Source organism: Lithobates pipiens, unplaced genomic scaffold (assembly GCF_037356315.1).
Source record: "Lithobates pipiens isolate NorthernLeopardFrog02 unplaced genomic scaffold, aLitPip1_a1.2 Scaffold_27, whole genome shotgun sequence".
NCBI classification, from domain to species: domain Eukaryota; kingdom Metazoa; phylum Chordata; class Amphibia; order Anura; family Ranidae; genus Lithobates; species Lithobates pipiens.
The window spans coordinates 210,664,620-210,689,450 of record NW_027507788.1 but is presented as its reverse complement, the minus strand read 5'-3'; the positions used below and the strand labels follow the sequence as shown (position 1 = coordinate 210,689,450).

Genomic DNA, 24,831 nt, shown 5'->3' with positions numbered 1-24,831 from the left:
GTCTTTGCCTTGCAGGAATTTTTTTTTTTTTTTAGATGTGCAGGTATACAACCGCTTTAAGAAACTAGATTTGGACACATGTGGCCTGAAAGAGTTTATTGAGATTTCATTCACAAACATCATCAAACCTTTGTCCATTTCTGCATATTTACAAGGCTAATCATTCCATCCTTTCAATTCCCATTTTTCCCAAAAAGTTGATGTAGTAATGTTGATAGGAGACTCTACTGTAAACATGAATCCCTTATCTTATTCCACTATGCCTCTATAGGGTCTTCAATCACTTATCCTACTTCATTATGCCTCTATAGGGTCTGCAATCACTTATCCTACTTCACTATACCTCTATAGGATCTGCAATCACTTATCCAAATCCACTATGTCTCTATAGGGTCTGCAATCACTTATCTTACTTCACTTTGCCAATATAGGGTCTACAATCACTTATCCTACTCCATTATGCCTCTATAGCAGTGATGGCGAACCTTGGCACCCCAGATGTTTTGGAACTACATTTCCCATGATGTTTATCCACTCTACAGTGTAGTAGAGCATCATGGGAAATGCAGTTCCAAAACATCTGGGGTGCCAAGGTTCACCATCACTGCTCTATAGGATCTGCAATCACTTATCTTACTTCACTATGCCAATATAAGGTTTGCAATCACTTATCCTGCTGTACTATGCCTCCATAGGGTCTGCAATCACTTATCTTACTTCACTATGCCTCTATAGGGTCTGCAATCACTTATCTTACTTCACTATGCCAATATAGGGTCTGCAATCACTTATCTTACTTCACTATGCCAATATAGGGTCTGCAATCACTTATCCTACTGTACTATGCCTCCATAGGGTCTGCAATCACGTATCTTACTTCACTATGCCTCCATAGGGTCTGCAGTCACTTATCTTACTCCACTATGCCCCTATAGCAGTGATGGCAAACCTTGGTACCCCAGATGTTTTGGAACTACATTTCCCATGATGCTCTACTACACTGCAGAGTGCATGAACATCATGGGAAATGTAGTTCCAAAACATCTGGAGTGCCAAGGTTCGCCATCACTGCCCTATAGGGTCTGCAAATCACAATGTCCAGGATGAATTTTGCAATTTAGAACTTTGCTGGAGTGGAACTCTAAACACCATCCACTCTAGGTATAAACTTGCCTATGGACTCAGTCCACTTGTCTACTCTTCTACCATGGTGTCAAAATGAGAAATTCACCTACCAGGCACAATGGGAATTTTTAGAGTCTGCTTAGGAAGACAAGATCACCAAATAAACAGGTTACATCACTGATTATTTTCTTACTTTGGTCACAAATGTACAAATTTAGATTTAATGATCTGGCAATACCGCAGGGATGAGATCCCTCAGCAAATAACACAAGCTATAAAACCTCAAGCCTATGGTCCCCTGACTTTGGCTGGTTCCATTCACAGCCTTGAAACCTCAACAACATCAAGACAAGGCTCCTGTAGACTGCTACAAAAGGTATGTCCTCATTCAAAGTCCCAACCTTTCTCTTTCTTTTGTTTTCATCTATTTTACCTTTTTCAGACCTCACCTAGAAATGATAGGGGGGTATTTTTCAAAGTGATTTCTCAACACAATAAAGCATGGAGACATGGATGGATGGTGGAGTGTCCAGAGAAGAGACGAGACATAACCAGAGAAGGACATATACGTTACAATTTTTGTTGTAGATATACTCAATGTCCGCCGGTGTCCCGGAGCCGCAGAACGGGGAAATGCCTATGTAAACAAGGCATGTCCCCTTTCTGCCTAGTGACATGTCAGAGATCACTGCTCCCTGTCCCTTTCATGTGAGTGGAAGCCTATCCCTCCCACAGTTAGAATCATTCCCTAGGACACACTTAACCCCTTGATCGCCCCCCTAGTGTTTAACCCCTTCCCTGCTAGTGTCAATTTACACAGTAATCAGTGCATTTTTATAGCAATGATCGCTGTATAAATGACAATGGTCCCAAAATAGTGAACAAAAAAGTGAGTATCCCCAAATTGGACTTTAAAGGCATTAATATCTATACAAAGGATATAAAATGTATTTGAAATATAGCAAAAGTATTTATTTAAGAAAAACATGTTTAACCACTTGAGATCCGCGCTATAGCCAAATGACGGCTACAGCGCGGATCTCCTTTTCCGGGACTACGTCTATTGACGTCGTCCCGTGCACGAGCGGCCTGCGCGCCCCCTGAGGGGCGCGCGCGGCGCGCTCTGTGATCGGCGAGTCCATGAGACTCGCCTGATCACTGATCCGTGCAAGGGGTCGATCCCGACCCCTTATCACGTGATCAGCTGTCAGCCAATGACAGCTGATCATGTGATATAACGGAGCCGGTAATCGGCTATTATTCCTCCTCGCGCTGTCAGCGCGAGGAGAGAAAAAAAAGCCGATCACCGGCGGCCGTGATCGGGACATCAGTCCCGATCACGGCCAGCCCTGCTAGTGCCCACCTGCCCCCTGCAGTGCCACATGTATTAAAAGTAAGTGCCCCCCGTCAGTGCCACCCAGCAGTGCCCATAGTGCCACCCAGCAGTGCCCACAGTGCCACCCACAGTGCCACCCAGCAGTGCCCACAATCTGCCTCAAAGGTGCTGCACCCCAGTGCCACATATCCGTGCCCATCAGTGTCATCTACCAGTGCCCAGCAGTGCCGCCCATCAGTGCCCAGCAGTGCCACCTATCAGTGCCCATCAGTCCCATCTATCAGTGGTACCTATCAGTGCCAATCCGTGCCACCCATCTGTGCCACCCATCCGTGCCATCTTATCTGTGCCCATCTTTGCCCATCAGTGCCGCCTTATCTGTGCCCATCGGTGCCGCCTTATCTGTGCCTATTAGTGCCGCCTTAACTATGCCTATCAGTGTCCACCAGTGCAGCCTATCAGTGCCCACCAATGCAGCTTATCAGTGCCCACCAATGCAGCCCATCAGTGCCCACCAGTGCAGCCTATCAGTGCCGCCTAATCAGCGCACTTCAATGAAGGAGAAAAATGACCCGTTTGCAAAATTTTATAACAAACTATTAAACATGATTTTTTTTTTTTTGCATCTTTTTTTGTTTGTTTAGCAAAAAATAAAACTCCGAGCTGTAACTAAATACCACCAAAAGAAAGCTCTATTTGTGGGAAAAAAAAGATAAAAATTTAATTTGGGTACAGTGTTGTATGCCCGCGCAATTGTCATCCAAAGTGCATCAGCGCTGAAAGCTGAAAATTGGTCTGGGACTTAGGGGGGTTTAAGTGCCCAGTAAGCAAGTGGTTAAAAAATGGTGGTTAAGACAATAAACAATTGTTTTGGAATGTATACAAATCTAGATGCATATAAGACACCAACATTGCAGCACACGGTGTAGTGTGAATCTTCACCCGACGTTTCAGATCATTTCTTTGTTCAGGGGTGTTCTTTAGGAACCACGCATGTGCATCTATGACATTACAAAAAACATGTACTATTAATATATATTATTTGAAAAAATTGTATATGCTCTTATAGGCAAATTGTTTTTATGTATGTAATGTTAACTGCACTTACATGTACTGTAGTGGTGTCACAGATAAAACATTCTATGTTTGTGTTAAAAACAAGAAGGAAAGCTTTATCCCAATGAAGAAATTAACACAACTCCACCAGAGACTGGTTTGCTCTGTGTTGGAAAAACAAATCATGAAGCTCGCAGTAACGGGCTCACCCTCTCCAAAAAGGGGACATCCAGAGTAGGGCAAACAACATGGAAGTGCGGCCTGTAATTGAATGTAAAAAGATTTTTTAACATTTAAGAGGAGGGGCGTTTAAAAAAAAAATTAAAATTAAAAGTCAGCAGCTGCAAACACTGCAGCTGCTGACTTAATAAGCCGACTTACCTGTCCAGGGCACCCCCGATGTCGGCCGCCCGAGGCCGACCCGTTCCTCGGCTCTCGGGTCCCTGCGCCGCCATTCTTTCTAAGGGAAACGGGCAGTGGAGCCTTGCGGCTTCACTGCCCGCTTCCTACTGCGCATGCGCGAGTTGCGCAGCGCTTTGTGAATGGGACGCGCTGTGTTCTGGGACACACAGTTCCCAGAACACAGCGCGACCCATTACCCAGAAGACAACGCGACGAGGAGAGAAGAAAGAAGATCTCCGCGGAGGAGGAAGAGGCAGATTAGGATTATGTGCCTAGCAACAGGCATTTCTGGTAAGTAAAAAAAAAAATTTTTTTCATTTTTTTTTTTAGATTTTTTTCAAATTTTTTATGTATTTATTTTTTTCAGGGTGGCCCTCCACTTTAAGTATCCATGACCAATTGGTTATGACTAAAGTATCCAGGATCTGAGGATCCGACATTTCCGGGTCCATATTTGATACCAGGCCTTGCACCTTCGGAGTGAGACGTGGAATGCACGCTACCCCCAGAGATCAGCTGACTGTGAGTGTAATTGCTATTATTGCTGCTGTTTTTACTTTATTAAAAATTTCTACACTATGAAACTTTCACCCGTCTCTCCTGTGGAGTCATTTTTTTACATTCTAGCTCCTTCTTGAGTGTCATTGGAGTGGATTCATACCATAAGTGGATCCAATCTAAGGTTCAAAAAGTGTTTCTTGACCATCCTGTAAAAAAGGGGTCAAACAGCTCTGGTGAGTATCTTCATACTGAGCACTCGTGGTGGAAGATCTAGAAGTTTTATCTCAGAGTATTCCATTTTGGTGCTGGGATTTATTCACTTATGGACTTTATGCTTGCTTATTTTCTCATTAATGTGCACATCTGATTCTGATGCAGTGTTTTTCTTTGTGACAGTTTTTTTATATGAACATGTATAGCGCCTTATTCTTTATTTTATAATTTTGCACAGTTCCAGTGATTCGTTCACTTTAAAGGGGCAGCTGTTTGTTTATGCGTTCTCATCCCCACAAGGGACCATTATTTTTTGTACACATTTAAAAAAAAAATACAATGCTGAGGTATCATCATCAGCATTCAGACTTTACAAAGAATGCAACAAGAAATGTAAGGGTGCAATTAGGGCGGCTAAGATAGAACACGAAAGACACATAGCGGAGGAGAGCAAAAAAAAAAATCCCAAGAAATTAGTACACATTTTTTCAAAAAATACAAGGCTGAGGGATCATCATCAGCATTCAGACTTTACAAAGAATGCAACAAGATATGTAAGGGTGCAAAAATCCCAAGAAATTCTTTAAGTATATAAACAGAAAAAAAGGGAGGACAGACTATATTGGCCCCATAAAGAATGAGGAAAGGACATCTGGTTACTAGGGATGAGGAGATGGCGAAGGTATTGAATTTATTCTTCTCCTCAGTCTTCACAAGGGAATCAGAGGGCTTCAGTAACCAAAACTGCAGTGTCTTTCCTCATGACACATCACAGGAAGCACCCTCATGACTAACAGAGGACAGAATTAGAAATAGACTTGGGAAACTTAACATTAATAAATCACCGGGACCAGATGGCTTGCACTCGAGGGTCCTTAGGGAACTCAGTCAAGTAATTGTCAGACCATTGTTCCTAATTTTTACTGACAGTCTACTGACTGGAATGGTACCAGCTGATTGGAAAAAAGCCAATGTAGCACCAATATTTAAAAAAAGGGGCAAAACACATCCCTGCGAATTGCAGACCAGTTAGCCTAACATCAATAGTATGTAAGTTCTTAGAGGGGATGATAAGGGACTATATACACGATTTTAGTAATGGGAATGGTATCATTAGCAGTAGGGATGCACCGAAATTTCGGCCGCCGAAACATATCGGCCGAAAATGCCCTTTTCGGCAATTTGCCGAAAGAGAAAAACGGCCGATAATGGAGCCGAAAATGGGGCGTGGCCTGGGTAGGGGGCGGGGCTCCGCCCCTCCGCCCCTGGTGCCGCCCATCATTGAGGGTGTATAGCGCAGGAGAGCCGCCTCTGCCGCCTGTTTGATCACAGCGCCGGGAACATCACAGCTTTCATTTCAATAGCTGTATGTTCCCAGCCGCGCCGTCACATAAGCCCCTCCCCCTTGTCCAGGCACTTTGATAGACAGATCACCCGCAGTATTGGACGGATGATCTGTCTATCAAAGTGCCCGGACAAGGGGGAGGGGCTGTGTGTGACAGCTCGGCCAGGAACACACAGCTATTGAAATGAAAGCTGTGATGTCCCGGCGCTGTGATCAAACAGGCGGCGGAGGCGGCTCTCCTCTCTTCCCTGCACAGGCTGGCTGCAAAATAGGACACTCTGGCTGCAAAATGGGACACTCTGGCTGCAAAATGGGTCACAGGCACACTGGTTGCAATCGGACACTCTGGCTGCAAAATGGGGCAGAGGCACGCTGGCTGCAAAATGGGGCACAGGCACACTGGCTGCAAAATGGGGCACAGGCACACTGGCTGCAAAATGGGGCAAAGGCACACTGGCTGCAAAATGGGGCACAGGCACACTGGCTGCAAAATGGGGCACAGGCACACTGGCTGCAAAATGGGGCACAGGCACACTGGCTGCAAAATGGCACACTGGCTGCAAAATGGGACACACTGGCTGCAATGGGACACACTGGCTGCAATGGGACACACTGGCTGCAATGGGGCACAGGCACACTGGCTGCAATGGGACACACTGGCTGCAATGGGGCACAGGCACACTGGCTGCAATGGGGCACACTGGCTGCAATGGGGCACACTGGCTGCAATGGGGCACACTGGCTGCAATGGGACACACTGGCCTGCAATGGGACACAGGCACACTGGCCTGCAATGTGGGACACTGGCCTGCAATGGGGGACACTGGCCTGCAATGGGGGACACTGGCCTGCAAGGGGGGATGCTGGCTGCAATGGGGGACGCTGGCTGCAATGGGGGACACCTCCTGTACCACGTCCTCTGTCTCTGACCATCTCCTGTACCACGTCCCCAGTCTCTGACCATCTCCTGTACCATGTCCCCAGTCTGACCATCTTCTGTACCATATCCCCAGTCTCTGATCATCTCCTGTACCGTGTCCTCTGTCTCTGACCATCTCCTGTACCGTGTCCCCTGTCTCTGACCATCTACTGTACCGTGTCCCCTGTCTCTGACCATCTCCTGTACCATGTCCCCTGTCTCTGACCATCTCTTGTACCATGTCCCCTGTCTCTGACCATCTCTTGTACCATGTCCCCTGTCTCTGACCATCTCCTGTACCGTGTCCCCTGTCTCTGACCATCTCCTGTACCATGTCCCCTGTCTCTGACCATCTCCTGTACCATGTCCCCTGTCTCTGACCATCTCATGTACCATGTCCCCTGTCTCTGACCATCTCCTGTACCATGTCCCCTGTCTCTGACCATCTCCTGTACCATGTCCTCTGTCTCTGACCATCTCATGTACCATGTCCCCAGTCTCTGACCATCTCCTGTACCATGTCCCCTGTCTCTGACCATCTCATGTACCATGTCCCCTGTCTCTGACCATCTCCTGTACCATGTCCCCTGTCTGACCATCTCCTGTACCATGTCCCATGTCTGACCATCTCCTGTACCATGTCCCCTGTCTCTGACCATCTCCTGTACCATGTCCCCTGTCTCTGACCACCTCCTGTACCATGTCCCCAGTCTCTGACCATCTCCTGTACCATGTCCCCAGTCTCTGACCATCTCCTGTACCATGTCCCCAGTCTCTGACCATCTCCTGTACCATGTCCCCAGTCTCTGACCATCTCCTGTACCATGTCCCCTGTCTCTGACCATCTCCTGTACCATGTCCCCTGTCTGACCATCTCCTGTACCATGTCCCCTGTCTGACCATCTCCTGTACCATGTCCCCTGTCTCTGACCATCTCCTGTACCATGTCCCCTGTCTCTGACCACCTTCTGTACCATGTCCCCAGTCTCTGACCACCTCCTGTACCATGTCCCCAGCCTCTGATCATCTCCTGTACCATGTCCCCAGTCTCTGACCATCTCTTGTACCATGTCCCCAGTCTCTGACCATCTCTTGTACCATGTCCCCAGTCTCTGACTATCTCTTGTACCATGTCCCCAGTCTCTGACCATCTCTTGTACCATGTCCCCAGTCTCTGACCATCTCCTGTACCATGTCTCCAGTCTCTGACCATCTCCTGTATAAAAATATTTTTTTTAAAATATGTTTCGGTATCGGTGCTATTTCGGTATCGGTTTCGGTTTTCGGCCTAGTGTATTTTTCATTTTCGGTATCGGTTTCGGCACCAAAAAACCCATTCGGTGCACCCCTAATTAGCAGTAATCAGCATGGATTCATGAAGAATCGTTCTTGCCAAACCAATATTTTAACCTTCTATGAGGAGGGGAGTTGCCATCTAGATAAAGGAAGGCCCGCAGACGTGGTGTATCTGGATTTTGCAAAAGCATTTGACAGTTCCCCATAAACTTTTACTGTACAAAGTAAGGTCTGTTGGCATGGACCATAGGGTGAGTACATGGATTGAAAACTGGCTACAAGGACGAGTTCAGAGGGTGGTGATAAATGGGGAGTACTCAGAATGGTCAGGGGTGGGTAGTGGGGTCCCCCAGGGTTCTGTGCTGGGGCCAATCCTGTTTAATTTGTTCATAAATGACCTGGAGGATGGGGATGGGGTAAACAGTTCAATCTCTGTATTTGTGGATGATACTAAGCTATGCAGGGCAAACACGTCTCCACAGGATGTGGAAACCTTGCAAGAAGATCTTAACAAATAATGGGGTGGGCAACTACATGGCAAATGAGGTTTAATGTAGAAAAATATAAAATAATGCATTTGGGTGGCAAAAATATGAATGCAATCTACTCAATAGGGGGTGAACCTCTGGGGGAATCTAGGATGCAAAAAGGACCTGGGAGTTCTAGTAGATGATAGGCTCAGCAATGGCATGCAATGCCAAGCTTCTGCTAACAAAGCAAACAGAATATTGGCATGCATTAAAAAGGGGATTAACTCCAGAGATAAAACGATAATTCTCCCGCTCTACAAGACTCTCCAGTCCAGTTCTGGGCACCAGTCCTCAGGAAGGATGTACTGGAAATGGAGCGAGTACATAGAAGGGCAACAAAGCTAATAAAGGGTCTGGAGGATATTAGTTATGAGGAAAGGTTGCGAGCACTGAACTTATTCTCTCTGGAGAAGAGACGCTTGAGAGGGGATATGATTTCAATTTACAAATACCCTACTGGTGACAATAGGGATAAAACTTTTTCACGGGGGGGGGGGGGGGGGGGGGGCGTGGTCTGGACATGGCCGAGTAGAGCTGTGCTGCTGCTGAGCTCCCGGTCACCTTCCGCCTATCCCGGCACATACAGCTCTATTTGACGGTATGCTCTCATCCAAGAAGCGTAGCAATCAGAAGAATAGGCAGCGGACCAGCCTGGCCAGCCTCACGCCAGTGGCGGGTAATATACAGAGACTTTTCGGGTGCTCACAACCCGGCTCCCCTGGATCCAAGATGGCGGACCCGCGTGGAGCTATCTCGCCGGCTCCGGACCTCGGAGGTATGGCGGCATCGGAGGGTTCATAGAGCCCAATATTATATCCAAGTTCCCCCGACGGCTGCAGCGCCTGATCGGGGACATGGATAACAGCCCCCACTCCTGTACCGAGCGGATGAGGAGCTGCGAGCCATCCTGCAGGCTTTGCCGACCAAGGCCGACATAGAGGCGCTGGTGGGGAGAGTGGAGGCCGCACATAAGAAAGAACTCAGCGCTGTTAAGCAGGAGGTGGCCTCTCTGGACACCAGGCTATCTGCTGGGGAGCATACCCTCTCTGTCTTGGAGCAGCGGGTGATGACCCTGGAAACTCGCCAGGGAGCCCAGGCGCTGTCCGCGGTGGACCTGCAGCTGCGGATGGAGGAGATGGAGGACCGGAGTCGCAGGAACAACCTGCGGCTCCGAGGCCTGCCGGAGGCCACGGGTCCTGCGGACTTGCTTGCCACAGTCATGGACATCTTTAAGCGGATTGCGGGAGAACAGCTACTGGACCGGATTGAAGTAGATTGGGTGCATAGAGCCCTCGGTCCTCGCTCCCCTGATCCTTCAAGACCGCGAGACATAATTTGTAGGCTGCACCACTACATCCACAAGGAGGCCATAGCCCGTAGGGCCTGGGAAGTAGGCGAGCTTGAGTTTGATGGTGCCTCCGTCAAGCTCCTACCGAACATCTCTAGATCCACCTTACACCGCAGAGCCCTCTTGCGGCCCCTCCTGGACCTGGCCAGGAGACATGATGCGACTTATCACTGGGGTTTCCCCCTATCGGTCACCTTCATCAAGGATCAGAAGACATTTCTCTTGCGCTCACCAGAAGCTCTGCCTGAGCTCTTTGTCTTCCTCGGCGCGGAGCCGATTGTCCTTCCTGATTGGCTGGGATACCTCCCGCGTGCACCGGGCAGACCAAACACAGGAAGGGCCTCCGCTCCACAACCTCAGAGACTGATGAGATCTGGACGACAACCCCATTCCCTCTCTCAAGATGGACCCCGTGAGGCGTGAGTAGGTCTGAGTGTCCTTGTTGCCCCGCTGCTATGTCGTGGGTGCTCCTATTTGCCCCTCCTTCACTAGCCCTCTTGTACAACCCCCGCGGATATCCTGTTGTTGCTGCTCCCCATTTGCCTGCTGTCAGTTTGCCCTGTGGACAAGCTTCCCGCCCCCCCCCCCCGGCGTGCTCCCCTCGTTGCTCTTTCCTACCCTTGCCTGCCCTCTGAGCTGGCTCTCCCCCTTGCTAGCATACCAGTGGCCCTGGCCTGTCCATGTCGAGCAGGACCTGTGTTTATATGAGGCCTGTACAAAGTGGTTCCTCGCCACGGCTGCGGGAGGGTGTGTCTGGGGCGGGGGGGGTTGCAGCGTCCATGGCGGGCACTACGTTGCGTTTTGTGGTAGGGAGTGTGCCCTCCCCGCTGCTCGATGAGGTGTCTGGGGGGGGTTGGGGTGATTCTTGGCTTGCGGGTATTGTGTTATGTTGACGTGGGGGGCACATCGTCCCGACCTGATGATGTTCAGAGCTGAGGAATGTTTACCGCCTAGCTCGCCTGGTCGGCTCGGGACGTCTGTGGGTTACTATATTCTGCCGACAGGCTCTGCCCTAGAGGTGACGCCCCCCCCAGCAGCTTTGTGATCTATGTTACACCCCCGACCGGAGGGCTAGCCCCCTCCCTCTGCCATGTGGGTTCGGTTGGGCTTAATCCGGAGGGGCGGTTGCTGATACTACGATGTAATTATTGCAGCTATGGGGGCTAATCTATGTTGCTTTAGAGCCACCTCTGGGGTGTGTGGGCTGCCTGGCACCACCGCAGTGAAACCTCTGGGCACGGCATTCAGTATGTGGTGCCGATCTGGCCCTCACGTACCAGATGTGTTGTTGCATGTTGTACTGTTTAACTGCCTTTTTCCTTTCTTTAATTATTATTTTATTATGTGTTGCTTCTTATGTATGTGTATTAGTTGCTGGGGTGGGGGGGAGGCCCGGGACCTCTCTATGTTGGTAATTTCCTGCCTGAACCCCACTTAGGCCAGTGTATACATCTGGGACCCGGTTCCTGTATACACCTCATACAGTTTATAATATTGTATCTTAGATAATTTACTTGGGGGGTTTTATTGGGCTAAACGTTCCCAGCCCTTACCCCCATATCCCACCCACTCCTTCTCTTCTCTTTCCTCCCTTTCTTATTCTCTACCCTCTTCTCTTCCCTCTTGGCCTTGGCCTCTCTCTCCACCTCCTGCCTTGCCCCTTTTACTCTTCGGGCAGGGATATCCCCTGACCGTTTATTTTTCTTTTCCCCCTTTTTTTTTTTCATGGAGACATGGCGGCGGACTCTATTAAAGTGTTCTCCCTTAATGCGAAGGGGTTAAATACACCGGAGAAGCGTCGTATGCTCTTACATGATCTTAAAAAATCTCGTGCGGATGTTGCCCTTATCCAAGAGACACATTTTAAAGACCATAAACTCCCCTTGCTCCAAACCAGACACTTTTCCAGTTTACCATTCTACTAACTCCTTTTCTAAATCAAAAGGGGTGTCCATCTTGATCTCCAGCAAAATACCATGGCAGTGCCAGGATGTACTGGCGGACCCTGGGGGACGCTTTGTGTTCCTTAAGGGTCTACTAGGTGGGATCCAACTCACGTTTGCAACAGTCTATGCACCCAATGATCACCAAGACACGTTCTTGAAACACACATTAAACAAACTGATGGATTTTAGAACAGGCCAACTTATTCTAGGGGGAGATTTTAATATTCCCTTGATCCCAACATCAGACACCTCCACGGGTTGCTCGTCGGTACCCCCCGCATGCAGAAAGCGGAAAGCACAAGCACTTCACAATGCTCGGATCTCCGGCGTGTGGCGTCTTCAACACGCAGGGGAAAAGGACTACACCTTTTACTCATCCCCGCACAAACTTTACTCACGGATAGACCTATTCCTGATTCCCCATGACCAGCTTCACTTAGTGAGCTCTACATTGATAGGTCAGATCACGTGGTCGGACCATGCTCCGATCACCCTTACTTATGCTCTCACTGAGAGCCCCTCACCTAGATCCCGATTCTGGTGCCTAAACGAGAGCTTGCTACAAACCTCTGAAGTTTTAGCGGATGTAACTAGCGAGTTGGAACATTACTTCCGAGAGAATGACACATGGGACTGCGATCCCGGAGTACTGTGGGAAGCCCACAAATACGTTATCCGTGGTGTCCTTATTAAACATGGAGCAAACATAAAACGGAAAAGGAATGAACAAATCGCCGGTCTCCTTTCTAAGTTGGCCTTGGTGGAAGCGCGGCATAAACATGCCCCTACACAATTACTTGAGACTGAGGTGCGGGCTCTGCGCACACAAATAACAGACCTGTTACAGTATAAAGCGAAGGCGGCTCTACAATTTTGCCGCAAACTTTCATACAAAGCGGGCAATAAGTGTGGGAAACTGTTAGCCAGGTCAGACCGGGACCTTAAGTCAGCGTCCTATATCCCTCAGATAACCGGCACTACCGGTCGGAAGGCCACGATCCCAATGCAAATTACCAGAGAGTTCAGAGAATTCTATTCAGACTTGTATAATTTGCAGAGTCCGACCTCCCCTCAAGCGACTATAAACAGCTATATTACTGATTCCCAACTCCCAACGCTCCTGACAGAAACCCAGGAAATACTTGATGAGCCCATATCTCTGGAGGAACTACAAGGGGCAGTGAATGCTATGAAGTTGGGGAAAGCCCCGGGCCCTGACGGATACACCACCCAATACTATAAAACTTTCTTCCAGATTCTAGGACCGCGACTGGTGACGTTTTTTAATGCTCTAGGCCCTGGTACTAATTTCCCTAGCGATACTTTGAGAGCCCATATATCCCTGCTCCACAAGGAGGGCAAAGATCCCAGCCTATGCGGCAGTTACAGACCCATTTCCCTGCTAAACACGGACCTAAAGTTGTTCTCAAAGATTATAGCCACCAGACTGTTGTGTCACCTCCAACACCTGATACACCTTGACCAGGTCGGGTTCATACCCACGAGAGAGGCGAGAGACAACACTATAAAAGTGCTTAACCTCCTCCATGTGGCAAGCTCTAGCGGGACCCCCTGTATATTCGTGAGCACTGACGCCGAAAAGGCCTTTGATAGGGTGAACTGGACCTATATGTTTTCCGTTCTCCGACACATTGGCTTGGGGGATAGAATGTTGGGCTGGATTACCAGCATATATTCGAACCCCTCGGCCCAGGTAAAGGCAAACGGAGTGCTCTCGAGCGCTTTCCCTATTGGAAACGGGACCAGGCAGGGATGCCCGTTATCTCCTCTTTTCTTTGCCCTTTCCCTTGAGCTGTTCCTTTGCTCAATAAGAGCAAATACGAATATTACAGGGCTCCAAGTGGGTAGCCACCACTGCAAAATCTCTGCGTATGCGGATGACCTGTTGTTCTCTCTCACGAACCCTAGAATTTCCCTCCCAAACCTGCTACATGAATTTAAAGTTTATGGAGCAATTTCCCACCTGAAAATAAATCTCTCTAAATCTGAAGCTATGGGGGTGGCGGTGGACACTTGCACCTTACTGGACCTACAAGCCAACTTCCACTTTAAATGGACTAATACAGCGTTGACGTATCTGGGCACGAAGATGCCTTCCGATATTCAGCAGACGTTTAATCTTAACTTCCCTCCTCTACTGGCTAAGATGTGTGCCCTATTGGAAAAGTGGCATTCCGGCTTTCAATCCTGGTTTGGAAGATGTAATCTTCTTAAAATGAGCATACTGCCCAAATTTATTTATCTTCTACAGGCTCTGCCGATCCACATCCCACCCGCCTTTTTTAAACAAGTACAAGCCCTCTTTACCAGATTTGTCTGGGCCCATAAAAAGCCCAGACTCAGACGTTCTCAAATGACGCTTCCTAAACACTGCGGCGGACTAGCGTTACCGGAAGTACGTCAATACTTTCTCGCATCCCGTTTAGAATGCATACTTGACTGGCGGCGCAATAAGTCAACCAAGTTGTGGGTGCAGCTTGAGCATTCCCAGGCCCACGTTCCACTTCATGGTGCGCTGTGGTGTTATGGGGACCTCCCCCAGGGAATGAAGATGCACCCTCTTTTGGGAACTACCCTGAAGCATAGCCAACGGGTGGCATTCACTATGGCCCTTACATCCAAGAACTCACCACTATTCCCAATACTTGGCAACCCTACTTTTGAACCGAGTCTACACTCAAAGGAGTACGTTGACCTTAGAGAATCTGATTGTGATCATGCAGCTAAATTTGTAGCTGCGGGGCAGTGGCCATCCGTTTCGGACCTGACTGATGCGACGGGAGCTTACAAACTGCCCTTCTGGAAGGCGATAAGACTGCACCACTTCCTTCATTCCCTCCCTAAGCCCCTGGATTTTTCGCATCAGATGACGACTTTTGAGGTCCTCTGCTCGGGACAGGACCCGCTAGCTCATATCCTATCCCAATTATACTCTCTGCTAATCTCTCCCAAGACGCAGCCACGTCTCCCCTGTCTGTCCAGTTGGGAGGTGGACCTTAACTGTACTTTTTCAGTGACTCAGCAACAACGCATTATCACTCTAGCCTTTAAATCCTCACTGTGCACTAGAACGCAGGAAACTAACATTAAATTGTTAACCCGCTGGTACTTAACGCTCTCCAGACTACAGAAATGCTTTCCCGCCGCCTCGAGTAGGTGTTGGTGCTGCAATGAGGGTGTGGGAACGCTGATACACATATTCTGGTCTTGTCCTGCATTGCAAACTTTTTGGGGCGAAGTTTGCCGTATTACACAAAAATTTACCGATTATGTCATCCCAGATAACGCTGCTTTTTTCTTACTGCACCACTCTGAGATCCCTATCAAAAAGTATAAGAAGTCGTTGATACGGCACTTGCTCAATGCAGCAAAGGCCTGTATCCCCATCCGTTGTAAACAGAACTCCCCCCCCCCGGCCATTTCACACTGGCTGCGGAAGGTGGAGGACGTGAGAAAATTGGAGGACTTGGTCCTCACTGCACTACACAAACAAGAACTGTTTAAGAAGACCTGGGACATTTGGACCACCTTTATTTATTCTGTTGAGGGACGACGCCTTCTAAATTTGTAGCGCCTCCCCCCTCTTCTAGGGGAACCCGCACGCCACGTCTGCCGCCATGTCTTCTTTTTCTGTCTCTCTCTCTTCTTCCCTTGCTATCCCCCTCCCTTCTCCCCCCTTCTATCCCGTGATTCACCCCCCAATCTTGCCCTCCTTACAGTATCAGCTAGGTCTCTCTCTTTGTATGGGAGGCGTGGGGGTGAAGTGGGAGAGACCCTAACACTGATCTTTCCAACACCTGGGATCCGGGTTGTATGTGCCCGGAGCGGGAATTGGAAGCTGAAAACGGACAGCTATATTGTTACGTAGCTGATAAGTCACTTTGGATGCTGTTTTTTTGCTGTATGATTTATATAGATGTATTGCTAATCACACCTTTATCTGTAACGTGTGTCTCTCTCCCTTGTTGTGGATTGAATAAAAATGTATATTTGAAAAAAATATATATATTTCACGGAAGGGAGTTTAAAAAGACATGCGGCCACGCACTAAAATTAGAAGAAAAGAGGTCTAACCTTAAACCGCGTAGAGGGTTCTTTACTGTAAGGATGTGGAATTCCCTTAGACAGGCGGTGGTCTCAGCGGGGGGTTTCAAAAAACTATTAGCTAAGCACCGGAACGACCACAACATACAGGGATATACAATGTAATACTGACATACAGTGGTGTGAAAAAGTGTTTGCCCCCTTCCTCATTTCCTGTTCCTTTGCATGTTTGTCACACTTAAGTGTTTCGGAACATCAAACCAATTTAAACAATAGTCAAGGACAACACAAGTAAACACAAAATGCAATTTGTAAATGAAGGTGTTTATTATTAAAGGTGAAAAAAAAATCCAAACCATCATGGCCCTGTGTGAAAAAGTGATTGCCCCCCTTGTTAAAACATACTATAACTGTGGTTGTCCACACCTGAGTTCAATTTCTCTAGCCACACCCAGGCCTGATTATTGCCACACCTGTTCACAATCAAGGCATCACTTAAATAGGAGCTGCTTGACACAGTAAGGTCCACCAGAAGATCCTTAAAAGCTACACATCATGCCGAGACCCAAAGAAATTCAGGAACAATTGAAAAATAAAGTAATTGAGATCTATCAGTCTGGAAAGGGTTATAAAGCCATTTCCAAAGCTTTGGGAATCCAGCGAACCACAGTGAGAGCCATTATCCACAAATGGCGAAGACATGGAACAGTGGTGAACCTTCCCAGGAGTGGCCGGCCGCCCAAAATTACCCCAAGAGCGCAGCGACGACTCATCCAAGAGGTCACAAAAGACCCCACAACAACGTCCAAGGAACTGCAGGCCTCACTTGCCTCAGTTAAGGTCAGCGTTCAAGCCTCCACCATCAGGAAAAGACTGGGCAAAAATGGCCTGCATGGCAGAGTTCCAAGGAGAAAACCACTGCTGAGCAAAAAGAACATCAAAGCTCGTCTCAATTTCTCCACAACACATCTTGATGATCCCCAAGACTTTTGGGACAACATTCTGTGGACCGATGAGACAAAAGTGGAACTCTTTGGAAGGTGTGTGTCCAAGTATATCTGGCGTAGAAGGAACACTGCATTTCATAAAAAGAACATTATACCAACAGTAAAATATGGTGGTGGTAGTGTGATGGTCTGGGGCTGTTTTGCTGCTTCAGGACCTGGAAGACTTGCCGTGATAAAAGGAACTATGAATTCTGCTGTCTACCAAGAGATCCTGAAGGAGAATGTCCGACCATCTGTTCGTGTACTCAAGCTGAAACGAACTTGGGTTCTGCAGCAGGACAATGATCCTAAACACACCAGCAAGTCCACCACCGAATGGCTGAAGAAAAACAAAATGAAGACTTTGGAGTGGCCTAGCCAAAGTCCTGACCTGAATCCTATTGAGATGTTGTGGTATGACCTTAAAAAGGCCGTTCATGCTCGAAAACCCTCTAATGTAACTGAATTAGGACAATTCTGCAAAGATGAGTGGGCCAAAATTCCTCCAGGACGCTGTAAAAGCCTCATTGCACGTTATGGCAAACGCTTGGTTGCAGTTGTTGCTGCTAAGGGTGGCCCAACCAGTTATTAGGTTTAGGGGGCAATCACTTTTTCACACAGGGCCATGATGGTTTGGATTTTTTTTCACCTTTAATAATAAACACCTTCATTTACAAATTGCATTTTGTGTTTACTTGTGTTGTCCTTGACTATTGTTTAAATTGGTTTGATGTTCCGAAACACTTAAGTGTGACAAACATGCAAAGGAACAGGAAATGAGGAAGGGGGCAAACACTTTTTCACACCACTGTATAATCACACACATAGGTTGGACTTGATGGACTTGTGTCTTTTTTTAACCTCACCTACTATGTAACTATGGAAGTTACCAACACAGGGAAAATTTAGTTAACAATTTGGTCAAGCTCCTATGTGTTTGATCTTAGAAAATGATATTTTTATTTCAGGTGATGCTAAATTATCTGACCCAGAGGTTTATCTTAAAGATGTATTTTCATGTCTTTTAGATGCTCTTAACTGAAGCGCCTAATTATGAGAACCAAACAATATTAAAGAATATTTTATTATTAACGTTTCCAGATGATTGTATCTCCATCATCACCTTTTTGTTATCCCTTATTTATTGCACTATCCTGATTGGCAATTTCTGCATTTTTATCATCATTAGGGTTGAAGCACATCTGCACACACCAATGTATTTTTTTCTTAGCAATCTCTCTATGTTGGACTTGTGTTACTCCTCCACTACTCTCCCGATTATGATATTTAATTCTGCAACCGGCAACAAAAAGATTTCCTTTGTCAAGTGTATTGCACAGTTGTATTTATTTGTCTCTCTAGGTGGAGCCGAGTGTATTCTTTTGGCCGTGATGGCGTACGACCGCTTTGTTGCCATATGCAACCCGTTACGTTACCCAATGGTCATGAGAATTAAAGTTTTTGCCGGTCTTGCAGCTGCATCATGGTTGAGCGGGTTCCTCAATTCTATCCTCCATACGGTCATGACTTCCAAACTTAAATTCTGTCAGTTGGAGGAGAGTATAAATCATTTTTATTGTGATGTTCCACCATTGGTACAAGTAGCCTGTAACCTCACCAAGACCAGCAAAATATTATTATATGTAGTCAGCGTGTTCCTTGGCTTCACTCCTTTTCTTTATATCATGATAACCTACATCCAGATCATCTCCACCATAACGAAGATCAAGTCTTCTGAAGGACGATCAAAGGCTTTTTCTACCTGCTCCTCCCATCTCATCGTAGTCACAGTGTTCTACAGCACGGCTAACCTTAATTACATTGGACCAACAGGTTACTCCATTGAGCTGGAAATTTTTGCATCTCTTTTGTACAGCATTCTGACGCCAGTCGTAAACCCAATAATTTACTGCCTGAGGAACAAAGAAGTCAAAGGGGCTTTGAGAAAATATTTCCATAGATATCATTTTATGACTTACTGATAACATTATGTTTTCATATGCCATATTACTCTGTATGTTAGGTTTTCGTTCAAGGAACCTGGAGCAGTACGCCTCAGCAAGGGGCTTTAGGTATGAAGAACAAGATGCCAGGTTCATTCATCCCATATATTGCTTATTACAATCCCTGCATCACCTATCCCTAACTCTTAGCCCTTTTATCCGAAACTTGTGTTGCATACACTCGGTTGGACAAAGTTGTTGGAAAATCCGATCGGACATAACGTGATGACGTTATTACGACGGGACTACGTTCAGGCTAATAGCCAATAGCTTTGGTCTAGGAATTTGATCTGAGCATCTTTGTCCGATCGGAATTCTCTACACACAATCGGACAAAGTCCGATCGGAACATGTTGTCGGAAAGTTTTATAGCCCAGCTCTAAAACTTTGTCCGTCGGATATTTTTCCGACGGAAACAGTCCGATGGAGCCCACACACAGTCGGATCATCGGACAACACCGTCCGATCGGAAATTTTCCGTCAAAATGTCCGACCGTGTCTACAAGGGCTTAAAGTGGTTGTAAAGGATTGAGGTGTTTTACCTTCATGAATTCTATGCATGATGATAAAAAAAAAAAACTTCTTTGTGCAGCAACCCCTCAGCCCCCTCTAATACTTATCTGAGCCCCATCTCAATCCAGTGATGTGCATGAGAGCAGCAGTTCTCCCAGGTCTCTTACTCCTCATTGACTGAGACAGCAGCAGGAGCCATTGGCGCCTGTTACTGTCAATCACAGCCAGTGAGCCAATAAGGAGAGTGTGGGGGGCGCAAAGGCTCGCCCCATGTGTGAACGGATCGGGGGCAAGCCCGCTCAGGTTCCCTTTAAAAAAGGGCCCCAGGTCTGTGTCTGAATGGACACAGGAAGCTGTGGCTCAGCTCGGGTGCCCCCCATAGCATTGAGGGGCCAGGAGCATCGGCAGGGGACCCGAAAAGATGGAGATTGGGGCTGCTCTGTGCAAAACCACTGCACACACCAGGTAAGTATGACATGTTTGTTATTTAACCGCTAGCCGACCAGCCGCCGTAGTTACACTGTGGCAGGTTGGCATGGTTGCACAAATCGCAGTAGGTATACGTCACTCCTTTAAGACATTCTAGCAGGTGCGCGCATGCCGCCGCCGTGTGTCCCCAGAGCCGATGTGCGTGCCAGGTGGGCGCAATGTCAGCTGGACACACGGGATCGCTCGTGACAGAGCAGGAACGTGGATCTGTGTGTGTGAACACAGATCCACGTCCTGTCAGGGGAGTAGAGACAGATCATGTGTTCCTAGTATATAGGAATAACGATCGGTCTCCTCTCCTAGTCAGTCCCATCCTCCCCACAGTTAGAACACACCTAGGGAACACAGTTAAACCCTTGATCGCCCCCTAGTTTTAACCCCTTCCCCGCCAGTGACATTTATACAGTAATCAGTGGCTAGTTTTTTGCTCTGATCGCTGTATAAATGTCACTGGTCCCAAAAAAGTGTCAAAGGTGTCCGATCTGTCTGCCGCAATGTCGCAGTCCTAAAAAAAAATCACAGATTTTACTAGTAAAAAAATAATAGTAATAAAAATGCCATAAATCTATCCCCTATTTTGTAGATGCTATAACTTTTGCGCAAACCAATTAATTTACGCTTATTGTGTTTTTTTTTTTAAGCAAAAACATGTAGAAGAATACATATCGGCCTAAACTGATGAAGACATTTTTTTTTATTTTGGGATATTTATTATAGCAAAAAGTACAAAATATTGTGTTTTTTTCAAAATTGTCGCTCTTATTTTGTTTATAGCACAAAAAATAAAAACTGCAGAGCTGATCAAATACCACCAAAAGAAAGCTCTATTTGTGGGGAAAACGGGACATACATTTTGTTTGGGTACAACGTGGCACGACCGCACAATTGTCAGTTAAAGCGTATCGCAAAAAATTGCCTTTTTGACACATGCTAGTGCACTTTTTGTTTGTGTGTGTGTGTTCACGAGCACGTTTTTTGCTCACTTTGGTCGGAAAAAAAGGAGAAACAGGAGAAAAAAAAATGGAGAAACAAAATGTGGCCATTGTCCTGTCCTGGCGTTTAAGCACCCTGGAACTTGTCAGAGGAGTAAGGTGTCAATGAAGAATCTGGTAGTGGCCAAACTTTCCTGGACCTAATACTACTTTTCTAGTACACGAGGTGCATTTTCTAGCCTTGTGCGTCCAGTAATGGATCTCCATTGGCATAATTCAGGCGGTTGCCTGTGTCTAATGCCTGGTACACACGATGAGATTATCAGACAAATGATTGTTTTTTGTTTTTTTTTTGCATGCTAATCTCAGATTGAACCTGAAGAGTTTACAAGAGTCACAAAAGTTTTCATACAACAGAATAAAAATTTGCGAAGTGATGTCATGTTGTTGTAGTGTATTTGTATTACATTTTCGAAGGACAACTGTACTGATTATAATTAAAATTGTACGATCTGGCATCATACGGAAAAAATAATGTGTGTCAAATAATATCGGATGAACTGTCCTGACCAGCTCTCGAAAGATCTGTACTAACGAACAGATTATCGTACGATCGATCCGAAATCGGTATTTTTCGTATGGTTTTCTGATGGTGTGTATGGGGCTTAAGGCTTCTAGGGGGGGGCCCCAGCAGGGGCTTCCCTGGGACCTGAAAACTATTTCAAGGGTTTGTCAGGGTCAAATAGGTCAAGAAAGGCTTATCTAGGAGATTTTACAAAATAGTTGTCTGACATAAAAAGTAATAAAGGCAAAGGTTGTATCAGGGGTGGACTGACAACTCATGGGGCCCCCGGGCAATAGGAGATTATGGGGCCCCCAGGCAATCTGAGATTATGGGGCCACACAGTATACACACACACACACAGTATACAATCACACAGTATACACATACATGTACACACAGTATACACAGACATGTACACACAGTATACACAGACATGTTTCCATTGGCTGAGAAGGTACTGGAGAGGTGGGGCAACTATAATCTTGGGATTTTTAGACCAAAACGATGTCAGTAAGGGACATTTCAGAGACAGATGTAAAAAAAAAAACACAGATTTTTACATACTGTCCCTGGTTTTACTGAGGCTGGCAACCCTGATGGGGCCCCCTTGTGGCCCGGGGCCCTTGGGCAGTGCCCGAGTGGCCCAATGGTCAGTCCTCCCCTGGGTTGTATTACCCGAGAAATACAGGAAGATTTCATTCTTATAAAAAGTTTTGAAGAAATCTAGATTTGGATAAATATGACCTAAAGGAGTTGTTGGTATTTCTCCCACAAACATGCTCAAACTTTTGAACCTCCCTTCATATTTACAAAGCTGATCATTTCTTCCCTACAATATCGAATTTTCTCAAAAAAGAAAAACATTGTTAAGATAATAACAGTGAATTGCTTATCTTAATCCACTCCACCTACAGTGCCTTGAAAAAAATATTCATACCCTTTCAAATGTTCCACATTTTGTCATGTTACAACCAAAAACGTAAATGTATTTTATTGGGATTTTATGCGATGGACCAACACAAAGTGGCACATAATTATGAAGTGGAAGGAAAATGATAAATGGTTTTCAAAATGTTTTACAAATAAATATGCGAAAAGTGTGGGGGGCATTTGTATTCAGCCGTCTTTACTCTGATACCTCTGACCAAAATCTAGTGGAACCAATTGCCTTCAGCAGTCACCTAATTAGTAAATAGAGTCCACCTGTGTGTAATTTAATCTCAGTGTAAATACAGCTGTTCTGCGAAGCCCCCAGAGGTTTGTTAGGGGACCTTAGTGAACAAACAGCATCATGAAGACCAAGGAACACACCAGACTGGTCAAGGATGAAGCTGTGGAGAAGTTCAAAGCAGGGCTAGGTTATAAAAAAAATCCCAAGTTTTGAACGTCTCATACACTGTTCAATCCATCATCTGAAAATGGAAAGAGTATGGTCCCAACTGCAAACCTACCAAGACATGGCCGTCCACCTAAACTGACCGGCCGGGCAAGGAGAGCATTCGTCAGAGAAGGAGCAAAGAGGCCCATGGTAACTCTGAAGGAGTTGCAGAGATCCACAGCTCAGGGGGGAGAATCTGTCCACAGGACAACTATTAGTTGTGCTCTCCACAAATCTGCCCTTTATGGAAGAGTGACAAGAAGAAAGACATTGGTGAGAGAAAGTCATAAGAAGTCCTGTTTGCAGTCTGTGAGAAGCCATGTGGGGGACACAGCAAACATGTGGAAAAAGGTGCTCTGGTCAGATGAGACCAAAATTTTACTTTTTGGCCTAAAAGTAAAACACTATGTGTGGTGGAAACCAACATTGCAAATCACCCTGAACACACCATCCCCACCTCGAAACATGGTGGTGGCAGCATCATGTTGTGGGGATGCTTTTCTTCAGCAAGGACAAGGAAGCTGGTCAGAGTTGATTGGAAAATGGATGGAGCCAAATACAGGGCAAATAGTAGAAGAAAACCTGTTATGCCGCGTACACACGTTCAGACATTCCGACAACAAAACTGGATTTTTTTTCCGATTGATAATGGCTCAAACTTGTCTTGCATACACACGGTCACACAAATGTTGTCGGAAATTGCGAATGTCAAGAATGCGGTGTCGTACAACACCTACGACGAGCCAAGAAAAATTAAGTTCAATAGCCAGTGTGGCTCTTCTGCTTGATTCTGAGTATGCATGGACTTTTGTGCGTCGGAATTGTGTACACACGCTCGGAATTTCCAACAAGTTTTGTTGTCAGAAAATTTGAGAACCAGCTCTCAAACATTTGTTGTTGGAAATTCCGCCAGCAAATATCCGATGGAGCATACACATGGTCGGAATTTCCGACAACAAGCTCACATCAAACATTTGCTGTCGGAAATTCCGACCATGTGTACAGGGCATAAGAGTCTACAAAAGACTCGACACTGGGGCAGAGGTTCCAAACAGGACAAGGACCCTAAACATACAGCCAGAGCTACAATGGAATGGTTTCGATCAAAGCATATTCATGTGTTAGAAAGGCCCAGTCACAGTCCAGACCTAAATCCAGCTGAGAATCTGTGGCAAGACTTGAAAATTGTTGTTCACAGATGCTCTCTATCCAATCTGATAGAGCTTGAGATATTTTTTACAAAGAAGAATGGGCAAGAATTTCATTCTCTAGATGTGCAAAGCTGGTAGAGACGTCACCAAACAGACTTGCAGCTGTAATTGCAGTGAAAGGAGGTTCTACAAAGTATTGACTACTGATACAAATGCACCACACACTTTTCAGATATATATATATATTTTTTTAAATGTTGAAAACCATTTATCATTTTCCTTCCACTTCACAATTATCTGCCACTTTGTGTTGGTCTGTCGCATAAAATCCCAATAAAATACAATTAAGTTTTTGGTTGTAACATGACAAAATGTGGAAAATTTCAAGGGGTATGAATACTTTTTCAAGGCACTGTATACACGGTCTGCAATCTATTTCCAGTGGAACGCAGCCCACTACAGTTATTAACAGCTGTCTATGAAACGATTACATTTTTCTACTGTTCCACCAAGGTATCAAAATGAAAACATCGCCTAATGGGCACAATGGTCTCTTTAAGAGTTTGCATAAGATCAATAATCCACATTGGTTACATCACCGGTTATTTTCGTGCTTTGATTTAACAATAAATTTAGCTTTAATGATCTGGCAATACTGAAGGGATAAGATCCCTCAGCAAATAACATAAGCTATAAAACCCCAAGCCTCTGTTCTACCGACTTTGGCGGTTT

General features: G+C 46.2%; 1 protein-coding gene across 2 annotated transcripts; it reads left to right on the top strand.

Annotated features, from left to right (window-relative positions):
* Window positions 1-1,439: 1,439 nt before the first annotated feature.
* Window positions 1,440-21,425, top strand: LOC143934519 (olfactory receptor 5V1-like). Of its 2 annotated transcripts, XM_077458207.1 has the most exons (3): window positions 1,440-1,501; window positions 4,287-4,441; window positions 18,097-21,425. In XM_077458207.1, the coding sequence occupies exons 2-3, from the start codon at window positions 4,412-4,414 to the stop codon at window positions 19,048-19,050; spliced, it is 984 nt and encodes a 327-aa protein (XP_077314333.1). In that variant the 5' UTR covers window positions 1,440-1,501; window positions 4,287-4,411; the 3' UTR covers window positions 19,051-21,425. The 2 variants fall into 2 exon arrangements, with proteins under 2 accessions (XP_077314333.1, XP_077314334.1); XM_077458208.1 differs by lacking the exon at window positions 4,287-4,441 and having other exon boundaries at window positions 1,444-1,501.
* The last annotated feature ends 3,406 nt before the right edge of the window (window positions 21,426-24,831 follow it).

Coding starts and splice junctions, on each gene's coding strand:
- LOC143934519 (XM_077458207.1), top strand. CDS start 4,412: ATGCACGCTACCCCCAGAGATCAGCTGACT. Junction 4,442..18,096: donor CCCCCAGAGATCAGCTGACT/GTGAGTGTAATT, acceptor CATGTCTTTTAG/ATGCTCTTAACTGAAGCGCC.